Source organism: Apteryx rowi, unplaced genomic scaffold (assembly GCF_003343035.1).
Source record: "Apteryx rowi isolate R43461 unplaced genomic scaffold, aptRow1 scaffold_328, whole genome shotgun sequence".
NCBI classification, from domain to species: domain Eukaryota; kingdom Metazoa; phylum Chordata; class Aves; order Apterygiformes; family Apterygidae; genus Apteryx; species Apteryx rowi.
In genome coordinates, this window is record NW_020449730.1 from 1010996 (window position 1) to 1038919 (window position 27924).

The following is a 27924-nucleotide window of genomic DNA, read 5'->3' on the forward strand; positions in this document are numbered from 1 at the left end:
AGCAATGAATTTTTTGTGTTTTGAAGCTGGACCCTAACTTGCCAGTTGAATAAAGACAGATTTCAAAAAAAATCTGTTCATATCAACCCGAAATGAACGTTTCATTTTCTGAGTACTTTTTTTTTTTTCAGTTGCACCCCTTTTTAAAATTCAGTCAGTACTGAAGCAAAAGTGTCATTTTTCAAAGAGTATTCCATGATTCACCAAAATATAAGAATGCAATGTTTAAATATTTTCAATATCTCTTCCTTTCCATCAAAAAAAAAAAAATCTGTAAATTCAACTTGACTTGCAGGTAGTTTTTATCCATCTGACTCTGCATCCTCTTTCACATTTTCCTAAATTAACCTTACATGCCCCAGGAAGGAGGTCTTTCTTTGGGTAAGGGCTAGCATTAGAGACTAGGATTATTTTCATTTTATCTGTTTTCAAGTAAAAGCATAAAAGAATAAAAGTGCAGAAAAATTACAAACTCTTTTGTTTTTTTCTCAGAGCTGTGGTTCTACTGAGGAAGATGTGACTGAGATAAGAAACTAACACACATAACTTTGAAACTGATGCTTTCAGAGGTATTATCATTTGCTTGTGATACACGATAGGCTGAACCTGCCATGACATAATCTCATGAAATCAGTTAGCATTCCCTATGCAATTGAACACTCATTGTATAGAAAGCAGAAATTAACTGTTAGCATACTACGTAAAACCATCATTTGTGTTTGAAAAGTCTGTCCTTGGTTGATGTATAAAAAGGCACATGCTGCAGCTAATTTAATCCTCCACTATATTTTTTCTGTATATCATTAAAAACTTCTCTGGAACTTCACTGTTTCTTGTTCTGATGTAACCGGAACCTCTGAAACAAGCTTCTGGTTGTGTTTGTGTCTTGGGAGGAAAAGACAAAGAAAAAATTTTAAAAAAGCTAGAGATGACTGTTAAAATAGTTATAATATTATTTAAAGCAGGGTGAGAGGAATACAGGGTTAGGTGGAATAGGAACATAACAAATTTTAAAGTACCAGTTCTGTGTAATTTCAGTGCATATCTCCCCCGAGGCACAATATCCCTCCCTTGTCACACACTGCTGAAGACTCGAGATGCTCAAATCACCAAAAGAAGTGACTGAAGGATAAGTAGCACTCTTTCTGTATGAGCAACATTTAATGAAATTACAAAATACTGATGACTTGCTGTTATCCCTGTGCAATTATCTATTTCTCTTTTCTAGTAGTATGGTCAATGTTACAGAAGCAAAAGGAGAAACTGGGCAAATTTATCTGCTTTGAAAATAACGATAACAAAGTGTCTGGAGAAAAGGCTGGTTTTGGAGGAGAAAAAGGAAAGAACAAAAAAGTCTGAGTGAGCAGGGAACTCAGAACTCAATGGGAAATTCTGGACCTTATACTGACTTTTTTTGGCTAAGAGAAGCATAGAGCCAAAATATTAATAGATACATTTGCAACTACCTGGACACTCTCACAGCTAACTGAGAGGGAAAGCAAATTTACTAAGTATTTTGATTTCCTGCAATTTCTCTTGTAAGTCCTGTGATCTCTGTCCCCAACAAATCTCTGCTCAAAGAGCATGTGATTGACTAAGAGACTCAGTTTTTTCTTTTAGCATAGAAGGGTGGTTGGGGTAAGCTTGAAAGTGTAACCCCTACATTTTTTTTCTGTGTGTTAAAGCAGGAAGAAATCTAAAAACACATAGCATTTAATGATTTTCTGGGTCTTGACTTAGGATTTTTGTATATTTTTATCAGCCTTTCTGCTTTTTAAGATACTTATTATACATCTTATTATGTAAGTAAGGTCCTAGTCGTGAATGCTGCGAGCAGCTCCTCATCTGGATGGGCTGGGTGCAGAGACAGAAGTTTTCAAAGTCCTACAGTTTATTCTTTCCCTTCTTAYATAAAACATATTACTTGTCATATTTATACTGGATAAGATACAGAAGAGTATACAGTAGATGACAGACTTTCATGAGTCAATAATGGTCTAATTAGCCTTCTCCAGTGAAAATTTCTCTGTTCAAAATTTGTTGCAGCTACACAAATGACTGCATTCTTTACTGTTAGCCAACCATACAGCCCCACTGATTGCTATGGACTTTCACTAAATTCTCTCAAAATATTCATAAAGGACAAGTTTTTTGCAGCATATGGAAATTACCTACAGATAGGCAAAATGTACAACAGTTTTGAAGGGGTGATGGTTTAATTCTTTTTTAATTGGCTTTTGATGCACAATGATGAGCTTACAGTGGTAGTTCTGTAAGCATACTCTCAAATGTGAGAAGTCTAGGCATCAGTGATAGTAGTAATAAAACAGTAAAACAACTGTTTCATAGCAGTTGGTTAAGGCTCTGAATGTGAGAATCAGGTGTGTGTAAAATGTAGCAAATAAGGGAGGTTCCCTTTGTTTATGCATTTGATATGTATACAAAAAAATATTAATTGCTGCAAATATCTATACTGTGTAGAGTCTGCTTTTTTTCATACAGGGGAAGAAGAAAAAAATGTTTTGGGTGTGGGTGTTCTTTGTGAAGTATAGAAAACAATGCTTAAGTGATTTAAAGGAGAGCGGCAAAATTTAGCACTCTGATAGACACAATTAATTGATGATTGAGCACAGACTCAATGATATTTTCAGTGGTGGATATGGCTGTCATAGTGGGTTATGTTCCAAGAGCGCCTGCAAGATGAACCTGTTGGAAAGCCTTGGAGCCAAAAATATTTTTTTAAAGTGTCTTGTTAATATTGGCTAACAGAATGGATCGTATACAGAATAGATAAAATCATATCAACCTTTTAAAACAAATGACTAAAAACTCACAGTAATTTATTAGCTACCAAACATTTTGTAGGGATTTCTTTTAAACACAGAATAGTTTTTCTAGTGCCTTGTATTTCTGCCAACTTTGGTAGAAAGKTTCAAAGAATGTGCAGCAAACTGATACGATCCTTTAAATTCTATTCACCCCTTTGGCACAAAAGCTATAAGTGTTCTCAAGGCAGATTCATGCATGCCTAAAGATGGGAATAGGTTCAAATATGTGTGTTAAGTTACAGTGTCATGCAATACATTCTTTAGATACCTCCAATTTATTTATTGGTGTTATCAGCACATCTGTTCTTAAACAGAACTCTTTTAGAGAGGTAACCTTATCACCTAACAAAGAAATTATGRCCCCCAAATCCTGTCCCCTCTCAATCAATCAATTGCATGTTTGCTTGTCCTGATAATACACTCCCAACATTGCTGCATAGTGTTCCAGCAGGACGTGAGAGCTATCGAGACTTGATTTTTTTATTAAAAATAGTAGCAGAAAAAATATCATGCTGGATTTCTTTTTCATTGAGAAAAATGAGTGAAAAAGACATGACATTTGCTATTTCTTTAGCAGGTTCCTTTTTCTTTTCAGTTCAGTTGAGTCCTTACCTCTCCTTTCTACACAAGAAAATCAGACGTGCCAGGACTACAAGACCGACAGCTCCAAATACACAGCCAAGCAGGATTATTTGCTTGACATCTGCAAAAAAAAAAGAAAGCAACCACAACAAAACAGTAAGACACTGATATTTTTCTTCGTATGAATTTTTTTGAATGTAGTCACGTGTGAGAATTTTTTAATTTGTGTATGTAGTGCTATTATTTTACTACTCTTTGTATTTGAGGAACAAAACGGTAAAGAGTAGGAAATCACATAATTCCTACATTTGAAGGTTAGGGCAGGTGTCTGTGAAAGCTGTTCTAACACAAGGACAGGATGGTTAGTGGTTTATATGCAGTCAGTGTCATGAATCTACAATGTTAATTTAGAACTCCCTACCCCAGCAACTGACAATTTTTCAATCACTTTCCCAAATAGTTTGATTGCTTTAAAAATTGCCCTTATTTTTGCCTCAAGTGATTTCTGATGATTAAATAAAGACATGCCTGTGTTAGTATTCTGAAAGGACTTAGCAAGAACAGGAATTTGTTTTGCTGTTCAAGTCAAATTAGCTTGACATTAAATGACAGCGAGGTTCCTAAAAATATTGTGCAAAGCTCTTCCACGAAAATTAAAATCGTGAAACTGTAACTGTTGTTTCATGTGCTGTGTAGCTTGAGGGAAAAAGTGACCGTTCTTGTGATACGTGAATACATTGAACTGTTCTTGCATCAGCATGTGAACACACTAAAAGTGTCAATTTAATTCTGCAGCTGCGTAATAAGGATATGTGAAAGACATAAAGAAATCAGACATGACAGTTTTTGAAGAACAAATCTTCAGTTCTGTTTTCTCATTCTACCAAAGGGTTGCAGAGTACCAGTGGGGCAGTTCTATCACTTCCCTACCGATGTAGGAGAGTGACAGCAGGCTTCTGTATGGCTGTGGTGAGTAACAGAAGCTAAAGATATCATGAAGGTAAATTTTGGATGACATGTAAGAAGACTGGTAAAATTTTAGGAGATTTAGTATCTTGAGTGAATTGTCTGGCAGAACAAATGCTTCCTGAATTTTATGTCCCACTTAAGAAAGGAAAATACCAGCCAGAGCACTACCTCTGAAAAACTGAGAGTCCCAGTGTGAGCAACGTTTGTCCCACGCTCAGTGCCAAAGGGCCAAACAGCTGTGTAGTCCCTTGTCTCTGAGACACTGTAGTATCCTAAGGTGGAACTAGATTCAAGACTCTGCCCTGTTTGTTCACCTGTCAATAGCACTGTCTGCATGTATCAGGGAGCATGTAGTCTGTTTGGAGACAGATGAGCAGTGGTGCATCTGAGCTCTAACATCCCTTTTTGCCTGCTTCTCCATTGCTTTGTCATGTCTGCAGGAAGGACTGCCCAAGCTACAGCCTAGCACACAGTGATGGCAGAGTGATGTAATTTACAATTCTGTGAACCTAGAATAGGTAACTTGCCTCATACTGAAGTTTAAGGAAGGAAGTGAGATAGATAAACTATTTCACAGACATTAATGCTTCATCCAGTAACCTTTGTACCAGGCCCAATAATTTATGCTTGACTCAAACACCACCGTACAGACAGGTACCCTGTCTCTGTCAAGCAATAAGAACCCACCACTGGTCTTGGTAGTTTGGTCCAGTGGTGAATTGTCTGTATTGTGAAAACTTTGTATTATTTCATTTCTAATTTCAAGTAATCTGTCTTCATTGTTACATGTTTTGCAGTCATTCTCCTGGAAACCATAGATAAATAAAAATTTCATAGTAAATCTGCCTGATGTTTCTCATCTGAAAAAAAGGGGGAGAACTAATGAGATTTCTGCCAACTTTCCAAAAAAGAATGGTATTTACACAGAACCTGACCCTGGAAAATTAGACCTTGAAGTGATGAGAGGAGGGAAAGGAGACAAAAGCAGAGTGTGCTTAACAATGCCAAATCATTGTCTATCATGAACAGATTATGTATGTATATTGCTGAGGTTTTATAATTTTTAGTTGCATTTTACTTCTGATTCTCCTTGTTGCTTTTTCTGGATGGTTTCTTACTCTCCTGCTATGCAATGTTCTGAGAAGAGGGATTGCTGTGGCAGTGGCAAGCCTTGCAGCAGAATTGTAATTAGAAGCATAGCAAAATAATTATTAGCAGAGGATTTCCATGGAAACTTTAATTCAGGGAAACAAAACTCAAAAGCAACAATATGCAAGCCTAAAAGCATAATGTATGTTTGAAATTTCAAATACAAAAATATAGCTTGCAAAATAGCTGTTGTTTAATTTTCTTTTCTTGCTTCTGCTTCCCTTCCTATCCAGTTTTCAAAATCCTCATGCCTTCACTTTAGCTTTTCTAGATTCTGAAAAACAGAAGCATGTAGCAACTAAAAAATCTGGGTGATTTGCTATAAAAAGAGATTGAATTTGATGTGCTACAAAATTGCAGGAAGTGTAATGAACACTGGAAAGAAGTACCCCTGGAAGCTGAGAATAAGAGAAGTCTGGGCCCTGTGTTCTTGATGAACATGAAAGAAATCAGAGTTAAAAAAAAATAAAATAGTGTTTTAATAGTTCATGCTGGAAGTAAAAATGTGACCAGTAATCACAGTAGCTAGGCCAGTGGTCACCCATTCAGGCGCCCAGAAATTTGGAAGGGCTGTTCATTAATTTTGCCAGCGTTTTTCTGGTATTAAGAAGGCGCTCTGTCACAGAGCTTGGTAAAATGGATGTTGGTGAAACAGCAACATGTTGCTGTGTGGAGAGGAGAACAGCGAGGAAAACTGACCTCAGCAGCAACAGGTATGTGAAGATGTTCTCTGTAATTATGCTGAATTCAAAATCAGCATAAGGCAAACTGTCACTGGATTTCAACTCTGTTAGATTGCAGGCTAAAATGTGTTTAGCGAAAAGCAAGTACTGGATATCCATGTTATAAAATTACTAGAACGTTAAACTCAAGTGAGAGGAACTTTGGTCTGTTTTGCTGGTCTTCTCTGGAGAAACTTGGATCTCTCAGAAAAATAACTTTCTCAGATGGAGATTGATATCCAGAAGCATATCTTCTGATGTCAAAGGAGGAAAGGAGGAATAAGGCTATACAGGAATGTCATTACCAGGACACAGCAGTTAGAAAAACTGCATGAAAAACCTTGTATGCAATTTATATTTTATATTGTCTGATTACGATATCCTGCTGCTATGGGCAGCACTGTTACTCCAGCTTCCTGAAAAGAATACAGTTTTTGGCTCAAATTAGAAATGAACCACAATCCCAAATTTCCAATAGTAAGGAAGGTCTTTGTTACAACCAAATTAAAACTAAATCTTTCACACCTTTTTCTTTGCCATCTTTCAGGAAACTGCTGGAAAACATTCATTTTTTGTTTGCTTATCCGTAAAGCTGTGGCACTTCGTCATTCTGAATGCAGTTGATTTCTGAGTATCTTCCAATTCCTTCGCTCTGATCTTTCAGGGCTGGCTTTTTGCCCCCTTCTCTCGAGTGTAAATGTTAACATCCAGTTTGCTTATTGAGACTGACTGGCTCATATCCAGTATGCATGCGGTTGATGGCAGCAACGGAAAAATGTTCTAAGTTTTCAGTTTGGCAACATGTTTTGCCACTGATCCTTTTCAAGCTCTGGCCTTACTTAGTGAAGATTTTATTCTTCTCAGACTTTTGACGACAGATCTGTTATTACTGTGAACTAAGAAGGATGGTAAATTATCATCTGCTAGAGCTTCTGAATCTCACATTTTCAACAGTTAACTAAGGTACTCCATAAGTATCTTTGGCCTATCATAGTAAATAAAAATGTATGAATGCCTCTAGCCTCACGCTTTCCAAAATAGCATCACTGCTGAGATTGGCCTCTGTGAACGCAGTCAGCTGCGTATTGATTACTACAACAATAGTTGGTCTAAGATAACAACATTTCATAAACCATTCACTCATCTATTTAAAATTAAGCAACACCATCTGCTTCGTACTTGTTCTGTGCAAATGTTCAGTAATTATTCTTTATGCTAAAGTCCAGTCTACTGCCTTGTGGTTCATCTTGCCAGTATCACTGATCAAATGTGTGGAACTGTGTGGCAAATAAACAACTAGTTGGCACAGGCCTGCAAAGGCTGATGAAGTGTGTCTGCTGGCCAAGAACTCATCGCTGATGTGTTCTGCATTTTCCACATTTCCTTGGAAGGAGCTCAGAACGGAGAATTCGTTGACGGGACTTCCTTGCTGAGTATTTTCAGAACAATTAACCCGGCATTAAAAGTGCTTCAACGCGCCATGTGGCCTCGCCTCGCCCTGGTGCTTTGAAACATCGCCACCTTGTGGACATTTAGACTATCTATGGGCTATGAGTAAAAGAGCTTTATTTTCTATACAAGCTGCCTGTTAGAAAATGTTATGCGGTTTCTTATAAGTCATAGAGTCAGTCTAACTGTTATTAAATACAAAAAGTCCGGGATAATTAATAATATAATAGTAGTGGCACAAGAAGGGTAATAAATTCCTGGTTTTTATAATGATTAGTATTACATCATTCACAATACTTTTGCTGGTATAGAATAATACATTGTATGTTCAAATAGCATAGTACTTCAGAACAAAAAAATGCAGAGGTGTTCAGTAAGTGCAGGTTTTTTGGGGGAAGCATGGGGAGAGGTAGAGGTGCTATGTCTGCTCCCTGCCCCCTATTATCACAGACTGTTTAGTAGCGAGTTTCTCTTGAATGATTCATTTTAGAATACGTGACTTCATAAGCCACCCCTCAGATGGCTCAGAGTGGATCTCTGTTTGCCCCAGTTAGTTGCAAAGAAAGTTAAAACTAAATTAAAACTAAATTAGGCATGACAGAACGAAGAATGGCAACAAATGGTTGGGGACTGTGCCATCATTCATTCTTGAAAAATAGCTCTAATTATGTGGATACTCAAGGATTAAATACTTTACAGTTATCTATGTGTATGTATGTATATGTAGATACGTATACTTAGAAAACTGATGAAAGAACATTCGGGTTATAGGAGAAAAGCGCACAAAAATAGTGCTGTAAATAAGGATTGTTTTTCTGTCCTTTGTACCTGTGTAACAATTATTAGCTAAGTACTACACTTTCCAACTTTTCTATGAATGAGTTTGAAATTTATTTTAAATCGTCTGTTCAAGAAGCATGACTACCAGTTCCTTTTGGTCAAACCAAGAGAAAGAGATGCATTATGCCCCGAGTACTTTATTTTCTATTACAGATGACTGAAGTGGTGATGAGTTTAGCTTAAAAAAAAAATCCTAGAAATATTAGAGTAGAAAGATTAAGTACCAGTCTTTTTAGGTGCTCAAGGGTCTCACGTCCAATGTTTTCTCAAGCAAAGGAAGCTGCTTTTCTCAAGAGGCATCATAATATTGCCTTGTTTGTGATGTTGATTTATGATGAYGATTTGTAACATTTAAAAAGAAACAGACCTGTTCTCCAGACGCAGCGGGGTGTTTCCCTGGACCAGGCGCCTGTCGCTTGACAGATTCTTTCCTTTGACCCAGTGAGCTCATAGCCCTGATTGCAGATGAAATGGACGGCTGAGCCCAACAGATAGTTTGTTCCTTCCTTTCTTCCATTGGCTGGATGATCCAGCCAGCCACAAGAGATCACTAGTAAAAGAGAAATATTTGGTTAAAGTCTTTTGGATTTGGTTAGCAAATCCACATCACAATGATTCACAGAGTATTTTAGCAGCAACTCAGAACAGGACAAAGATTTTCAGGCTAACTGAAAGAGATTACTATGTTAGCATCCATCTAGTTTCTTTCAATAGCTCATGATTTTGCAGAAAACTGAAGCAAGTTACATTTTCAGCCACATTTCCAGATTAGCCCTATGGAAAATTATTGCAGGATTCAGCCATAAAACTGGAGAGTATTATCTTTGTCAGGTGCTGTTCTAAGACTTGGCTGGGAGGTATTCAGGTTGAAGATGGTGGTTGAGGATGTATGCTCACTTTGGATCTAAATGTCTTGATCACCTAGCTCAAGACATGAATTTAGATACTACTCCTGCTGAGGTTGACTGATAGAAATCCCAGACCCTCAGAGCCTGGCAGACGTGTCTCGTTTAGGTTCTCTTTAGTATGTCATATTTCCTGAATCCTGAAATTCCTGTTGTGTGAAAGTGCTAAAAATCTTCGTCCTTTGTGTATCTGTCACTCTGTGTATAAGGTAAGCCTGGAACCCAGAAGGTAGGTTGCTAAGTTACCCCTTGCAATAAGAGCTAGCATCACATTATAAATGGACAAGGGAACTGTAGGTGAGATGGAAGACCATCCGCAGCGCAGTTTGGGATTATCTGATATTTGTTCATTTTGCTTGTTTTTTAATTCTGAGGAGGACAGATGAAAGCACAGAAAATGAAGCTGAGGTTTCTACACACGGCAATGGTGGAAGAGTTCAGATGATGCAAAGAAATGTGTTCTGTGTTTGTCTAAGTATTCCACCAGTGCAGATTTCCTGGTACAATGATGATTCCTCCTGGTAAGAGTGTTTACAGGCACATGCAGTAATAGTTGAGCAAAGCTTCCTTTAATAGTCTCAACTATTTAGATGCCCTGCAGAAAGAACTTAGTGGTGGATGTTTTGTTTAATGTCATCTCACCTGACTTTAGACTTTCTACTAGCCACTTGTGATTCTGATGAGATAGTCTTGTTGAATGTCCTACTTGAAGACTTCTGGTTGTCAGGACATCGAATCTGCAGAATGGGTCAGAGTCACAGAGCAAGACCATGTCTTTCACCAAGGGATCAGCGGGGTCTTCATAAGGAAAGAACACTGGCAGAAAAGAGGAGTTGTGCTTTTCCCCATAAAAGAAATTGTTCAATAAGAACTCTGTGTCATAAGTAAAAAGGGAAGTTCCATTTTCAACAGCCCCTTGGGAAACAGAGAAAGAGACAGAGATTCAGGTATAACTTTGTCTACAGACCTATACCACATTCTGATCATAATCCAGGTGCTTATTTATGTAAACATAGCTAGAGCTGGAAAAGACCTATGAAGCCCTACTTAGTATATCTTTCTCCCAGAGTTCAAGATCATTTTTCTTTTCACTAGTACCATCTTAACCCAGCACTAAGGTCAGTGTTTGGTTAACCTAGTGTTTGATCAGTTACTTAAAATTAGATCCAAATAATTGTGTAGCTATTTTACATAAAGATGGTTTTTAGAGGTCTGCTGGCAAAATGGTGATAAAAAATACCTCAGACAGAACTAGTTAAACCAAACGTTACAAGCAACACAAATCCAGATCCTATTTGTCCATAATTTATCATTTCTAGTGTCGTCCTGCTCTTTGCTTTTACTGTGCTACATGGGAAACTTGCTGAAGTAGGAGCAGTGAGACTTTTCAGTATGATCTGAATCTTGGTGTAGGGCCGTGCTGTGCTTGATACAGAGAGCGACTGTAGCCAGAGCGTATTTTGCATCATGTTTCTGGCTCATCTGCTTACTTTACATTAGGAAGAATGCAGACAATTTAACTCTGCAGGTGAGACATAGTAGCCTATTCATTTTCATTAAATGAAAGAAGATATTCTTTTACCTTTTTAAAAAGGGAAAATTGATTATTAAAATTGTCAACATGGTACTGAATGGAAACATTGCTAATATTCTGGAAAAAGATAGCTGACCCTGGATATTGCCGTACTTTTGTGACACTTCAGTGTTGTGATCCTGTGTCCAGCTGGGCACAGTAGATAGAATTCTGCGTGTAAGCTGTCACATATGGACACTAACTGTTGATGGAGCCAAGAGCAGGAGGCTCTTGGCTCTGGCTTCATCTATTTGGGTTAGATTTTTCACCCGCTTGTATAAAGAAGGTCACACTTCTCTTCCTCCCTTTTCTCCTCCCCGTACAGGGTGCTTAGCATAGACGTAGTTTTCTAGTCTGTAAATCACAAACAATCTTGAATTTGCAAAGAAAATGAAATTACAGTTCAGAGAAATCACTTACAGTCAGCTCCAAACTCAAACAACTGCTGGGGATTGGCATGAACTGATATAGTTGTTTTGTTCTTGAAGGTATACTCATCCTCCGCATTACCATTCATTACCCCAAAGAGACCCTGTGTGTGATTCATAAATTTTTCTGGGAGCAGGACGGTCAGCATCAGAAGTCCTCCACTTCCTCTTATTTCCACTCCAGCCCCRGAAGAGAACATCACTGTGATGTTCTGATTAGCTGTAGAATGGAGAAAGAGGCCTATAACAATGAGAAGGAGAAGAGAAAATAGTTCATCATCCATAGTAAACAGTTTGTTGCGTCACCAGTTTTAACCATTTTTCTTAAAGCATTTCCTCCCTTCCTCTCTGGGCTACACTCTGAGAGGCTTTTAAAGGGAGGCTGCACCTTCACACCATCAATTTTGGAATGAGAAGAGGAGCACAGCTCTGAAAAACCTCTGGGACTGGAGCAGTAGATTTGTATGACTGCGGTAAGACAACTACTACAGAGTAGTAGGAAAAAAAAAAGGCTCACAGTTGGTATGAGCTGCATTGCCTTCTGCCAGCATCCCGGAGCAGAAGCTTTAGGATAGGAGATGATTATATTAGTGAGTGTCTGTGAGCTGGAAGCACTGCTCTCAATAGTTACAGATTTCCTCTGTAACTTTCCTGGATTGTCTTGCCAAAACCTCCCTATTATGATTTCTTTTCCAAGCCCCATCACTGTCCCATCCATTTTTTCCTTCCTGCATCTCTCTGCTTCTGCAGCTCCTTGTCTATGTATCCTTCCCTCTGCTCTTCATTATATTTTTCAGTCATTTGAGGTATACTACATGCTAGCCACAGAAACTTCTTCTGCAGAACAGGAGGCTCACTGTTAAAATTCCAGTAATGTTTAGAATATTTGTCAAATTATCATAATGAGTAATCAAATGCTCGTGTCCATGGAGGAATAAAAGTGCAACTGTTCATTCTTCTGACAGAAGAATGATGGAATAGCATCTGACCAATCAAGAGAGCTCCTGGTATGGGAATGTGAAATTAAGCTGTATTTTAATACATATTTTGGTTATATTTTGTTACATTTCATTTTACTTTGGTAGGTTTAATTGCATTTGACCTAGTAGGCTCAAAACAGAATGAAGAGGAAGGAGTTCTTCATTCCATTCACCCTTCATGGGATGAGAAGGAAAACCACTGTTCCACGAGCCTCTGAAACACGGCATGGAAGAAGTGGGCATTGAAGCCAGCTGTTAAACGTTTCAATATCATTGGCAGGATTGCATGCCATCTCTTTGTACTCCCCTCTTACATCCCAGAAAGCTCAGGGAAGCACCAGGTGCTGACAAGGTCATTTATGTTATTTGGACATGCTGGGAGAGGAGAACATGCCACAGCCCAGCCTACTGGCAAATTTGACAGCTCCATCTCTTCCTGGACATAGCATAGGTACTTCTAGCTACAACTAGGTTATTTACAAGTAATGGTGATGAAAAGCAGGAAGGTTGCGAGATATGATGTGCTCACCCAAACTTCCACTCCTCGCTATACCTCTCCATAGGGACATAGTCACAGTGCGCTTCTTGGCAGCACGCTTGATCTGCGGCTATTTCGAAAGGGATTCATACCCTGTAACTCTGGTGGCCACACTCCTGCCCCCAGTGTATCAATTAAGAGTACAAATGGCACAGCTGTAATTCGTCTCAAAGGCCAGAGGAATCCATGCACCAGGCTACTATAAAGACAGGTTTAGCAAGGCAGATTGGATAGATAGGGCATTCTCCCCCACGCCCTGCCCTCAATTTGATTTCTTTCACTGAGGCCCATGCCAGCTGTGCAATACCACTAAATCTGCCTTGACTCAGTGTCTCTCTTCATCATCTGGCGGCAACTGAACTGAAGAAAGTCAAGTTAAAGAATTAAATACCATTAGTTGGGATATTGCTAGTCCTTTGTTTCATTCATCACATAATTTTCAGAGCGACCTCCAGCCTGTTTTTCACAAGTACAGTGAAAAGAGAGTTGAAACACATGCATCTAGAGATTTTACATGGGCTACATGGGAACACAAAGCATGCCCGGAACACAAGCGCAGTAATCAATAGCTTTCAAGGCTGATACTTGTATCTAACCTTTTAAGTCCATCCAACTTTGCTCAGAGAAGTTGACCACCCTTTGGTTCAACAGGACCTCCATATTCAAATCCTCCGAGTAGCGTACTTCAATCACATCAGAGTTGTTCTCCTGCATGGCCACTGCAGACAAGCCTGTCACCTGAGCCTCCGTTCCTTCCAAACAAAAAAACCAACCCCCCCAAAATACCCGACATCATATAAAGTAAATATGGAAAGTAATAATCATACAAGGAAAAAACAGATATTTACTAAAAATAAATAAATATGATTATTTGTATTTGAGGGAATTGTTAAGGATATAAATCACATATAAACCCACAATTTAATTCTCCTACCAATATAATGTATTGAAAGCGGAATGTTAAATACTCAAAAAGTCTGGAAATACTAAATTCTTCAACCCAATGGCAGTGGCAGAGGTATGTTAGAAGAATGGTTTATCTCATTGCACGTTCATCTCTCTGAGTATGGCCTAGGAAAACCCATGATCTCACAGAAGGCATGGCAAACAGAGGAAGCTGAGAGAACAAAATAGCAGACAGGATTAGGGGTGAACAAGAACTAAGCAGCTGATCTCAAAGTATAATACAGTACCACTATGGTAAACTCAAGACTGGACTGCTCAGTGACTCATGTCACTTCTCCCACAGCTACAGCAAAATGTATCAAGAGCCTAATATTTCCCTGATAATCTCATATTGAATATCACACTGTATGGATAGGGGATTCATGTCTGCTTGGATGCTTTTAGCCACAGACGATTTTTAATCCATCCTAACAATTTTACGAGAAATACCAAATTCTTAAATGGCATCCCAGATGTCAGCTGGAATATTCTTTCCTGAAGCCAGCCTGTTGTTTTATGCTCCATGGGCACTAGATACGGGAAAAGCATAAATGAAAGTATCTGATATAAGGCTTTTCGGGTTGTAATGAGAAATGAGATGCCATTCAGCTGTTTTATACTCAATTTCTTCCCTCATTTTAAAGTGTGGTTATATGCTTGTCTCCATCTTACGGGCTGCTTTGCAATCTGCCCAGTCAGATGATGAAGGCCACAGGTGCCTCTAGGTTTTGTGCCCTAGGCTTTGTTTTACAAACAAGCCAAAAGAACAGGGCAATCAGGCCCATTGAACAAAATCCCCTCAGCCACCTTCATGTCAGACATTCAGCACTTTTCTACTAGCTTGGGGTATTCAGAGAGAATTTTCTCCTTATTCAAAAGATGTTCTCTCAGCTCCTTCTGCGACATTTTTTTCTCTGTCAACGCATGCATACCTCTACATGTAACGCAGGAGGAATATAAAACAGGACATGCACTTACCTGCTTCCTATTAATTACCAGCTATAGTATTATCAGAATGAATCAGCTGGGAGTTATGCCTGTTGACTGATTCCTAGTATTGACCTCATGTTTCCTTACAGATGGGGATGGGTGTGGAGAGAAATGACAGCTGTTTCCCTGAGTTCTTAAAGGCAACATATATCCTTAAACTTTCATTATTCAAACCCAACAAAACTAGCAAATAGCCTTTGATCAGGAAGTTATTTTTTCCACTGAACATCCTGACTGCCTTTTGATTAGCTTCAAAATGCTGATCTTTCACAAATGGTCAACTTGCCTGAAAAAAATGACGTTCTTTTTTTTAAACCTTTGGCAATTTCAGTAATAAAAAGGACACTAGCATGCTCTTTCCATCTTTGCAAAATAATGCTTTTTGTAACTAAAGTTCAGAAAAATCTGTTTCCATTTATTTTCTTATGCTTCTTAAAAATAAATAAATAAATTGGTATTCCTCCTTTCTTGCTGTTATATACTTCTAAAGGCACTTCTGGACTTGCATACCCAAAGGCTTATCTTTCTTCCCATGCATGTATATCAGTTGGCCCAAAAAGAGATGCCTGACCCTACAGCTTTTCATTTGAACTTCAGTACTTCTCACAGGCTCTCTTTCCTCCAGATCATACAGAAATTATCTCATCCATATCTTGCCGCCTCTTTTTACATTATGCAACATAAAAGAGATTCTATTAATACCTAGCTTCTGCTACAGGTCAGTAACAATTCTCTATCAAACTATTACTTGTTGTTTAATTCTGGAATTATTTATGTTGTCTCACATGTGATTCTTTCAGCTTGTCTTTGATGGATTTCCCCAAGCTACATCGGCATCCTGTAACTATTACAAAGCAATCTTCTAAAGATTTAAATTTATTCTTAACTAGTACTTTGTATTCCTGACTTCATTTCGGACTCTGCAATTTATCCAGGACTCATCTGTTTATTTACTGCGGTAAATCTCCTTTTGGAGATTTGCAAAGTTTGAGTTATAATCAGTTCTCTTGACTACTGTTTTTCTGGGGTTTTACTTTCTGTCTTGAGTCAATAAATACAGAGTTAAACAGATAATACTAGCCCTACTCTGCACACATATGAGGAAATACTGTGCTTCACAACTGTGTTTTTAAACATGATGCAAGTAACCCAACTCATTCTTTTGTCAGTTATCTTACAGTGAAGTTTGAATATCTATACTGACTACCCAGAAAGCACAAATGTATACTGTATATAAAAAGTTATGTTGTCACTGATAAGAACATCAATCTGAGATGTTCCTCTGTCTGAGGATGGAGGAAGGACAGTGTTAAAGACCAGAGAAATAGTAACCTAGCTTGGTAACTGGTTAAGGAGAGAAAAAAGGAAAAGAGAAGACAGGAGGAATGCTATAAAGAGTAAATCAAGCAGCCTCACATACTATTATCTGTCATCACCACTTCCTCTCTTACCAACTTACCATTGGGAAAGTGTGCCTGCTGGGTCCTCCCTTGCACTCTTAGAGATGTCAGATCAGACTCTACGAATGTGTATTCCCCTTGGCCTTTGAAGGTGAAGTTCAGACCATCAAATGTGACCAAGTGAGGGTCCCCAAAAGTAGATGCTGTTTTAAACAGTGGAAAGACAAATCAGAACAACCGAAAAATGCCACTCATTACACTTCCTAGGTTCACCAGAAAAAAAAAAAAACTCTCTGTGGTGATCCAAAGAGTGGCACTTAGAGAAAGAAAAAAAAATGCAAGGGGGAGGCTGACCTGTGGTAAATGTGACATGAGGTACAAGCTKGACAACACACCTTGAATAGCACCGTGGGAACAGTTAGAAATGTCTTTCCAGTGACTCTTGCCTTCATCCACCAACATTTAGGACAAAAGGTTCAAAGACTGCCATGTGCAGCAATGTTTACCTGGTAGGCAGTCTACTGGAATCCTCACCCTCAGGCTAGATGCCTGACTCCCATGTAATGCATGGGAAGGCCTGGGCACACAGGCAGGGCTGTTCCAAAAGCAGCTCATCAGGGAGCTTTCAAAGGCTGGAAGGAGTCGAAGGAACAGGATGGGACTTTGAAGTCTCATCTGGCCGGAACAGAGAGAGATGCCAGTGATCTTCAGCCCTGAAACCTCTCCGGAATTCAGCAGATATCCTTGATTTTCCCCATCTAGAACAATAAGAGGGAAGAAGGTCCTTCTCCTCCAGCCCCCAACCAAAAAAGCTGCTGAAATTGTGCCATCTGAACCATAACATGCTTAAAGAAATCCATATGACAGGTGAGTCCCTAACTGCTTGGTTATTAAATATTTTGGGATGATTGCCTCTCTCAATCTTGCTTGAGGGAGAGCCCCTTCCATAAATTATATTCACTAGACCAGGGGAAAGAAGGTCATTTTTCCCTGCCATAGTTAGTGCACCCACTTGGGATTTGCAGGCTAAAATGCAAGTCCCTATTATAATTAGTCACATCGAACACCTGAGAGGTAGGTTCAAGGAGTTTCTTCACATCAGACAAAGGGGGTATTTAAGCCRAGCATCTCATGTTCCAGGAGAGTTCTCTAAGTACTGAGGTAAGTCACTTTTTTTGAGGTGTTTTTCCACTGTGTCCATTTTAGGCATGCTCTGAGAAGTTTTTAGCATTAAGATCTTTGTAGAGGGATTGGTGGAGTTTGAGGGTTACTTTTCTCAGAAGCTTAGGCTTGCACAAGGTTAAAGAGTACTCTGCTGGCTGTGCAGTTGCATAGGCAGTTTGGTGTATACTTCCCAGAAGAAAGGCAAGTGTCTTTGGGGCTTAGTGAGAATTGCACGGTGGATTTTGTCACGTTTGAACGATGGATGTAATGGCCTAACTACATTTGGGAATCTTGTGAGACCATGTGCTTCACATCCCTCATCAACTGTCTTTGCTTAAGAGAGGCACATTTTAGCCTTTCTTTCATGCAGAGCAGCTGTCAGGGCCCTGAGTACACTAACAGGCCTTAATTGCCCTGACTGGCCTCACCTGGGCCCTCTGCCTACATGCTCAGCCCACTGGCCTGGGGGGTCTGCCTAAGCTCCGGCCTGGGCCTTCAGTCTCTGCCTGAGCTATGTGGCAGGTGTACCAGCCTTGCTATTACACTTGGCTCCCAGTTCCCCAACCCTTAGGGAGAAGCTGGCCCTTGCTGCTTCCTGACAGGGACTTTCAATGGGGGAATCAGCAGAGACTATGACTATTCACTATTGCTAGTCCTGGGAGAGTCTCAAAGGAACCATCAAGAACCGAAAAAAGCTGTAAAAATGGGGGACGTGCAAAAAAAAAATAAAAAAAAAATCAAAGATCAGTTCACCTTTACAAGAGAGGCAGGTGAAGGCAGCAAAGCTAAGGCACCAATCCTAGCTCGTATCATGTCATGTCATGTCAAGCTAGATCCCTTAGTGCCCTCTCCAGTTTTCTCCTTTTTGCCTGAAACCAACCACTGCTTCCTTGCTGTTTCCTTCTTTACAGGAGGACACAGTCCTGCTGGAGGTACCTGCACCCTAGCTGTGCAGAAGAAGGTGAGACATGTGGTAGCAAGAGAAGTATGGCAAGACTCAAGGACTGCTTCCTAAAAGTGAGGGAAAGGAGCAATAGAGGCACTAGCAAATAGTAATACTTCCATATTTGATGAATAGCTTTTTTCAGCATGACAGCTTTTTCTAGCTATTGCCGAGTTGTCATTAAACATCCCTAGCTTCTTTCTGAGAAAGTGCCCACAGACAATAAGAAGCCATGGAGATTACTAAATTTCAGCTATTTAGCTTCCAGGGGTTAATGAGATACTTAATAGCTGAAAATCTTGCGGGAGAGTTAAAAGAAATATACAGTTTTTGCCACCGACAGATCAACTGAAGCCTTCCGTGGAAATTTTCCAGCGGATGCTGTACCCTCAGCATTGTCAGTTGAGAATATATAACATACCAAAACCAAACCTGTATAAAATAGCTGTACTCCACAATGGAATTCTGAAACCCTTACCAGCCCGAGGCGGGCGGTACGTCCTGCAGTCGCTGGAGGGCCGGCGTTTCATGTAGAACTGACAATTATCAGACCACAGGCAGCAGTAATAGAAGCTGATGACATCATAAAGCCAATGGGAAAATCCAGGTATTCGGGGAGGCTTCATGAAGGGTGGCGAACCCCAGTCGTGGCCTCGATCAGGAGTGCTGCCTCCTGTGGAGTCTTGCGTGAGGATTTGGGTCCCTGTAGCATCATAGCAACACTGTTGCCCTGCTGCGTACTGGGGACTGATTGAGAAATGCAGTGAGAAGAAAGTCACTGTTCAGCTCTGTGAAGTCCATTTGTGTTTGGAGTTCACCTATTGCTTTTTTATGGACGCAACTAACTGTTGTGGTTAGCAAACTTTATATGATGTCTGGAAATAACGCTTCTCAGATTTTTTTTTCCATTCTTGCAAAACAGACTATATGAGAGAGTGGGAGGGAGGGGGCTATAACCAAGGCAGTAAGGAAGGTCTGTAGGCCTTTTAACTACAGGAACATTGCACTGTTTAAAATTGTTCTAATAGGACAGGTGCAAAGACTAACTTATTGAACTAAAGCAGACCAATACAAGAAAGGCTTAATTAGGCCTAATCAAATCTCTTTTAGGCATTGGTGCTTTTTTAGGTATACTGAGGTTTAGCACAGTGCAGTTACTTGCTTAGTAAGTCTAAAGCCTTAACTTCATCTCAGCAATGAGGGCTAATAAGTGAATAAGAGGGAAACAATGGTTGCTATGCGCCTGAGAGTTGAGGGTCCAGAGACCTTTGTGACTCCTCTGGTAATGCTATCTATCATCTCAAGTGGAACAAATCATAAAAAAATGCAGTTTTTAAAAATTTTCTTTACCTGGCTTGAATGGCCCTCACACAATGCACAGCCCCAGGGTGATAAGTGCACACACTCCCCTTTTCAATGTCACAGCCATAATCAGTCTGAAAAAAGATCAATGCTCACTATTAATAGAGTTCTCATTTTGTCTTTTTTTTTTTTTTTTAATGTCCTCTTTCCTCCCCTTTGTCTCTGAGGTATGTGGATAGTCTAAATGATCTGGTTGTGGCTCTGCTGTTTGCTTCATATTTTGACCCCCATGCTATCAGCATGATTTTTCCATCAGTTTGATCTGGAAGGACATCTAAAATACCAAGACTGCAAATTCAACAATGGTCCTTTTTACTGGATAGTTGTGTAGCATGGTATAGGAAAAACAGTGAATTTAAAACTGAAGTGACTGGAGCAAGTAGAGACATGTTAGTCTAACCTCAGTATTTTGCAGACTAATACAGCAGACCTTGAAGAATACATGGGGGTAAATGGGGGATTCAACTGTAAGCATAAGAAAGATCATGTCAGACTAAGCTTATACTTTTGTCCTATGTATTTAGATGGAGGCAGTAGATTTAATCTTTTCTCTTTATGTGTTTTTGTGTGTATGATTTAAAATGCACATCATGTTTGGAGCTTCATAACCAGGAAAGGATGGTAACAAAAAATATCTAATGTGTTTATTTTCAATATGCATAAATACACTGCCATCATTTGGTATCATAAATAGGAGATAAAGTCACACTATCTGGTCCTCAAGTCCATGTTGTAAGTCTGAAAATGTAAAATAAATGGCAACTGATTTCTCCATGTGTATAAGTTCCTTCTTAACAGCCAAGCAGAGAAGGCAGAAGGAAGCAGGAGACTGGAAATAGTGGATTACAGACTACGGATTTAAACTCCAGAAAAAAATGGAAGGGCTTGCAGCAAATTATGGTATACCAGGCAGAAATGCAGTCTGCTTCTTTTGGCAAGGAAATGTATTAGGATATTGACTACAGACGCAGACTGCCAACTTGTAGGACATTGAAGAAATCATCCCTGCTCCCAGCTCCACAGGGCTCACTGTGCCCTCCCTGAGTGTTTTTTATCCATCTGTTGAATCACTGTCTTAACTCCCTGTTTGAAGATGGCTTCAGCTGGGTGTCCTACAGGCACTTTTTTATTCATACTGCCCAGATAAGCTGTATTTGCCTCTGCCATTTGACATGCTACTTATGCAAATTTAAATATCATTTTATTTCCGCATATTGAATTTTAGAGGGAACAGGGGTGTGTGGGGAGTGGGGAAGTACAGGAGTCCCTAAACTCCTGCTTAGAACCATAATAAACCAGAGCGTTCTATTTACTAACTTACATGGAACCTGCCAGTGTCAGCCCTTGCCTGTGCCAAGGTGCAAGGGCAATCTATAATTTCTTCAAGGAAGTTTGGAAGCTTCTCCTCCTTCCTGTCCCATTCTAGGCATTTAGCAGTTGCCCATGCAGTTGGGTCATTTCTGAAGTCTTCCCCAAGGTGCCAAGCCAATGCATGCACTGAGCTCCAAACTGATGGAATGTTGCTGGGGAAAAAAGAAAAGAAAAGCAAGAGGAAAAATTTATCAGATGGCTGAGGAAACATTATTTTTACAGTAATTCTGGGTCTTAATCACTAACTATAATTATGAGGAATCTTATAACCTGAAATTTTTCTTCGACTACAAAGGTCACTGTTTTCTTTTTCCTGCAAAAAGTTATATCACTTTGGAATTTTTCTAATTTAAAAGGTGACATGACGCATGCAGTAAGTATGCAATAATCAGAAATACATTTTAGCATTTGTGCTTCTGGCCTACACTGATCTTTTGAAAGACAGGTTTTCTTTTCATACCTTTTCACATCATGGTTTCATTTAGGCCAGAATTCAGGATGTCCAGATTCTCTAACAGAAATCCGAACGTAACCCTGTGTCCAAGTAGTACTGGGCTCAATGGCAGTAAGTGGCGAGAAACCATTGAGAGTCCTAGAAGTGTTCCAAGTCCACTCTGTTTTCCACCCGTGAAAAATATCATACATAAAAAGAAAAATTTCAAGAAGTGCAATTAAAAAATCCTGCAGAAAGAGTAATGGTCATCCTCCTATGTTCAGCAGCTCCGAACTGATAAGATAAATAGGTCTGATAGATTAGCAATATGATCAAACGCTGAAGAGATGAAATTGACATATTCACAGGGACTACACCATCTACACCAATAACTGTAGACATTCAGAAAAATAATGAAGGCAAATGCCTCCAAACTCTGAGTATGTATGGAGTACTAACAGAGCTAAATCACCAAAAATCATGGGGAAATACATAATGAAATAAAAAGAAGTGGGTATAAAATTTGTAGGCCTGCAAATGCCTGCATACAAAACAGAAGAAAGCAAAACACAGAGGAGGACCTGTGGTTACCATGAAGAAAAATTCTACAATTCAGGCCTATATCACAGTTGTAATAAAAGAAATCAGCATGTCCTAGTTTGCTGAGAAAAAGCAAAATATATCACATCAAATAATCAAACTGAGACCTCAGAGGACTAAACAGTGCAAGTGAAACTGATGTGGCACAAGAGAACGAAAAAACGGCTTGTAAAGTTCCACCTACCAGCAATGGTAAGGAATGAAGAAGTCTAAACTGCAGCCTAAGTCTTTGCTAGCGGACCTTTTCAAACATATAATTTTAATTTGGCTATGTTTGGAGGAATGATCATGATGCCATTTCAAAAACAACAACGAGCAGAATATTATGGAAATGCACATACAAGCTAAAATTTCCAGTAATGCAAAGAAAACAAATTGTTGCTGTTAACAAAAAAAAAATTTTTGCAGAAACAAGGCAACACTAAGCCTGAGAGAGATTACTCTTACTAGAAAGAAGGAAATCAAGAAAACATACCTAGAGCGGACAACGCACTCTGGTATCTCCCATTAGATATTTTCAATACTGTGTGTGCAACTAATTTTTATCTTGTGCTAATTAGTGTAGGTAATTGCATGTTTTTCTTTAGATACAGTCTATGCCCAAAATGTAAGTGGTGTAGTTTTTGAAGAGGATATGCTGGTTTTTTTCTTTACAAAATAGAGCTTGAGCCCCGGTTTTAAACATCAAAGGAGATGGCAGCTTTAATACAGGAAGCAATASTAAGGTATCTGTGATACACGAATGTCAGGAAGTACTTGCCTCTGCCCGTCAGAATAGCTGCTGGGTGTAATTCTCAAAATTCCAAAGTCCCAAGTATTGTAATTTCCTTTAGCAGGTACAGGTGTGAAAGAAAATGTCCCAGTATTGGGTGCTTCTCTTGCCAAAGTATAAAGATATTTCCATTTGGCCAGCCAGTTGTCTGAGTAGCTGTCACCTGTCACATAAAGGTACAAAATGCTTTTGGATGCCGGAAAAGAAGTTACCTACGCTGTGTCAACTGGTTGTCTCCACCCATATGGAAATGAAGAGGAAAAACCGACATTATAGTCATGAGTTATTCATACTTGCATATCTTTTCCTCAGGCTTCAGTGAAAGTGGTAGTATCATGCTGCACAGAGCTCTGCACAAAAGTTACACAAGATGATGGCTGCTTATGCTCAGATAGGCAAAGTGTCACTTTACCTGTTTCCTCATATCCCCAGACTTCTATATTGATATGGGTTGCTGGAAGCGCCTGGTGTGTCCAGGTGAGAGTTAAGTTTCCGTCAGTGTTAGGAGTGCCATAATATTGCCATTTTGTCGCATTTACCAGCACAGATTTTTCTCCATCTGAAACTTTGCTGTGATGTACTGCATTACAGAACAGAAAAAGAAGGATTAATGACATTTTTGCTTTGCATGGCCCTAAAAAAGGTGCCACTATAGCACGAGATTTAGCAGTATTTCCCCTGTGTATGTTTCCTAACAGGATGCATGATATAACAACAGTAAGCTGAAGCTGAGAGAATGTAGAACCTTGAGTAATGTGTGTAGTCCTTAGATTTCAACATCAGGATGCAGTTATTTTCTGATAGAAGTAGCTACTGAAAGGGCACTGTTTTGGTCGATCTTACTTTTGACCAGAAATTTTTATGACTTAATGCTATTGGTGCTAAATAGCTGCAGAACTAGATTGCTGCAAAAGCTCATCTCTCAAAATACAAATTACCATGAGGGGAGCAAGAATGACTTTTCTGAGGTCAAACAGCCCATTTAGGAAGAAAAGAAGTGATTAAAAGGGAAGGCTTACATAATGCATTCATGGAGCAAGAATATGGAAACAAGAGGGATACTGTAAATTTAATTAAATAACCTGATAACCAGGTTCCAGAGTATGGAAACGTCAGCCCATCATCTGTGGAAATTTCAAAGGGGACAAAACCAGTCTCATACAGCAGCGGAGAGATGCAGTGGGCTTTTCCATCCTTCGCAACATAGCCACTGGTTTCAATTTTCTGCTTGAACCTGTTAATATTGAAAACATTTTTCAGTGTGCTACTGAGAGACAAAACATTCTAAATGTCTCAGTTGTGTTTCATTAAGCAATCTCATGTCGTGTGTAGATCATTCAAAGCCCCATGGTTGTTTTGCCTGTAGCAGTGAATATAAACTTGAAAAGTTCATGTGTACTTTGTGCTTATATTACATCAGTGTGGACTCTGCTGTGCACTGCACAAATACACAGCAAGCTGCAAGCCTTAGATTTACTATTTAATTTCTGGGAAAAGGGAGTGTGATAAATTAGTAACAAACAACAAAAGGGAGAGCAGTAAGACAAAAGTGATGTTAACATTATAGGATTACAGGGTGGCTAACAATGACAGCGATACATAGGTATGACAGATAGATTTCTGATCTTTTTTTTTTTTTTTTGCTATGAATGCAATGAAGGTCATTTAACACCATTCTAGAATTTCTGTTGCAAAGATTAACTGAGAACTCGTTACTACAGAAGGCTGAGAGGAGATCTTATCAATGTGTACAAGTATCTGAAGGGAGGGTGTCAAGAGGTGTCGAGAGGATGGGACCAGACTCTTTTCAGTGGTGCCGAGCAACAGGACGCGAGACAACGGGCACAAACTGAAACACAGACAATTCCATCTGAACATGAGGAAATACTTTTTCACTGTGAGGGTGACAGAGCACTGGAACAGGTTGCCCAGAGAGGTTGTGGAGTCTTCTTCTCTGGAGATATTCAAAACACGCCTGGATGCAATCCTGTGCAATGTGCTCTAGGTGACCCTGCTTGAGCAGGGGGGTTGGACTAGATGATCTCCAGAGGTCCCTTCCAACCTCAGCGATTCTGTGATTCTGTGATTCTAATTTAACCATCTGCCTGCAATTAGGGTTCTTGCCCACTATCCTGAAGTATAATCCTACCTGGAACTCTCCCAGACAATAGATGTAGGGTGACTGTATTGCTACTCCTTGTATCGTAGGAAGTTTGAGGCCTGCCGCTAAGTGATATCTTTGCTTCTCTGCACTGAAGTTTGTACTGGCTATGATAAAGCAACTGTGCAGGTAATTCACAGTACACAGTTGTATTTCTACTGAATGAATTCCTGTGTTTTCCAAAGGTCCATGGTAAAAAAGTTAACAGTTTTCCTGATGTAGGACTAAAATCATTTCAGGTGCTGCTATCCAGAGAGCAAAGATTCAAAAATCTTGCTTAGAGCCATTGGCGGAAAAAATGTCGGGACATTGGCACCAGAAAAATGCAGTATACCTTACACATCATGTGCATAAGGTTTACAGAATGACATATACTTAGGATCTAAGGTTTTGTCTTACAAGCCAAAAATAAGGTGTCCTACATGGATTTCTTTCTCTTTGCTGGAGTTCTGTTTCAGTTTGAGAAATTAGTATTTCTTTTTCCAGAAATGGCAAGCTAAAAAAATATTAACAACCGTGAACAAGCCCTGAAAGAATTCCCTTTTAGAAAAGCCACTGATGTGATATGTTAAGTGAAGGACTAACAGGGCAAGGATTGTATCGTGGAATGACTCAAACTAAAATAAATGCTCCTGTGTAGAAATACATACAAGATGTATTCTTGAGGGTGAGGGTTAGCAGAGTCTTTGCATGTTTGAGGAGTTAGAAGAATTCTGACAACTTTATAAAGTACGCTTTCATTCCTGTACAGACAAGTCTTGTTTTGTGGTAATTACCTACTGTTGGAAATTCTTAGTGAGATTACAAAGGTTCATCTCTCTTTGATATAGGAATATTAAATCACGGCCCACCTGCATCTCAGCACAGAAGAGGTATTAAAAGTTGTATTTTCAATCTCAAAGTCTTTGCCTCCCATCAGGGATCCTGAGTATGGAGAAATGTGAAGGCAAAATTCTTTATAATCAGGACAGCAAATCCTCAAGGACTGGCATGTCACCTGGCAAGAACAGGTACTGAGCAGCTCCCCACATCGGTGTGAACAAGAATCTGGAGTTCCTTGTTAAAAAAGAAAGTAAGGGAAGAAAAACACTTAGTTAGGAATGTTACTGAGCTTCTCTAGATGGTTTCTGAAACAGAAAAACAATGTCTAAAGAACCACTGTAAATAAGTGAAGTATGGTGTTTGTGTTAGATGGACATTAGATTGGGAATGTATTTAGATGAAGGGTGTAATCTGCTGTGTATTAAAGTGGCTCTGCTTTGAATAGAGAAATACATTTATTTACCTCCTAACCAATATATAATGCCACCAGCTCCATGGTTTTTTTACATCTAATAGAAGGAGAATCATAAATCTCCAGAGCAGTCCTTTGGTGAGTATCACTAGTCATATTTATTAGTAAGAGTAGCTCTTATGCAGCAAACCAGAATGGGATCCCATTGTTGTCAAGACTGCACAGGAATCAATGAGAATGGAAGGCTAGAACTCTTGGGTGAATGGAAAGTTAACATTAATGACACAGTGTCCTCCAACATCAGATTACGAAAAGCTACTAAAATTTATTTCTGTTGTGTACTTTGTCCGAGTCTAAACTAAAAATGTCGCTGTTAAGGTATGCAGACAGAGAGGCTCCGGCCTGAGGTTTAGCTAGCTGAATAGAACGTGAAAAACTGCTGGACGTGACATGAAAAATTGCCGAACACAGCAGACAATACAGTGAGAAGCTGTCAGAAGTTACAGATAGCACTGTGAGGAATGGCTGGATTTCACAGATGGTTAAGGGGGAGTTAAATGAGAGATGACCAAGCTTCACACATAATTGGAAAGGAGTACTGAGGACCTTTGGGGGACCGGACTCTTGCAAGGCCAACGCTGCCAGGGTAGCCATATCAATAATACCACGTAAGGCTGAGATGACCTAGGTAACAGTAGCAGGAATACCAAATTTAGATTGGATGTGGCAAAACTGGGACCGATGAGGAAAAAGTAATTAGGGAAGGGTTGTTTATTTAGGAGGACACAAGGGAAGAGAAAAGGAGGGGTTGAAGCGGACGAGGAAGAACAAGTATAGAAAAATTAGAGAGAAGAGAAGGTAAAAGGAACTAGTCATATGTAAACAAACTGCTGGTCAATATGCTTGTCTGACTGAGTCCTGCACTTGATCACCACAATCTTTTTTTAAATCACATTCCTATCTTCTGTGTGATCGCGGTCTCTGTTCTGTGTAATCTGCTGGCAAACTTCAAGCTCGACTAGTCAGCAAGCAGAAAGAGACCCGCTGTTGACCAGCTAGGGGATTTGGGAACTGGGCGTGGATATTGGACAAATTTAAAGCTCACGCTGTCTGGAGGTAGAGGGTGTATATGTGTTTTTGCTAGTGACTTTCCATCCTAGCAGTGGTAGTGGGTCAGAAATAAAGGTCAGCCTTCATTTTCTGCCAGAAAACCTTTCTGTGATGGAGTTAGTAATGCCTGTTCAATACAGGAAACTAGAGAGTTGATCTAGGCCCTTACAAATAGTTACTGTGTTCTCCAGATTGTCTCGTTAYTTACAGAAGAGATCCACTGCCCTACTGAAAATGGACAGGAGGAAGGGGTTGTAAATTACAAGGTATGGATAAGAGCTGGCTTGTGTGCCTTTGCTTTAGCTTGTACAAATGGTATCAGTAATTTATTATTGAGGTACATATTCTGAGGTTCAAAAGTGAAAAAGGTTTGTAGTTTAAAGCAGAAAAGTTGTTGAAAGTCACTCACCTGCATTCCAAAGGGCAGCAAGGGAGAYGGGAATGAAGAAAGAGACACCTATGCCAATGAATTTCAT

At 39.5% G+C, this 27924-nt stretch overlaps 1 protein-coding gene across 1 annotated transcript; it reads right to left on the reverse strand.

Moving 5' to 3' along the window:
* Positions 1-803: 803 nt before the first annotated feature.
* On the reverse strand, positions 804-27924 carry SUSD2 (sushi domain containing 2). Its single transcript, XM_026071551.1, has 15 exons — positions 27858-27924; positions 25956-26160; positions 24026-24177; positions 23356-23523; positions 22932-23106; positions 21089-21290; positions 19756-19841; positions 18884-19152; positions 16358-16501; positions 13560-13715; positions 11438-11686; positions 10087-10359; positions 8907-9089; positions 3441-3531; positions 804-885 (listed from the first exon to the last, which is right to left on the reverse strand). The coding sequence occupies exons 1-15, from the start codon at positions 27922-27924 to the stop codon at positions 804-806; spliced, it is 2502 nt and encodes an 833-aa protein (XP_025927336.1).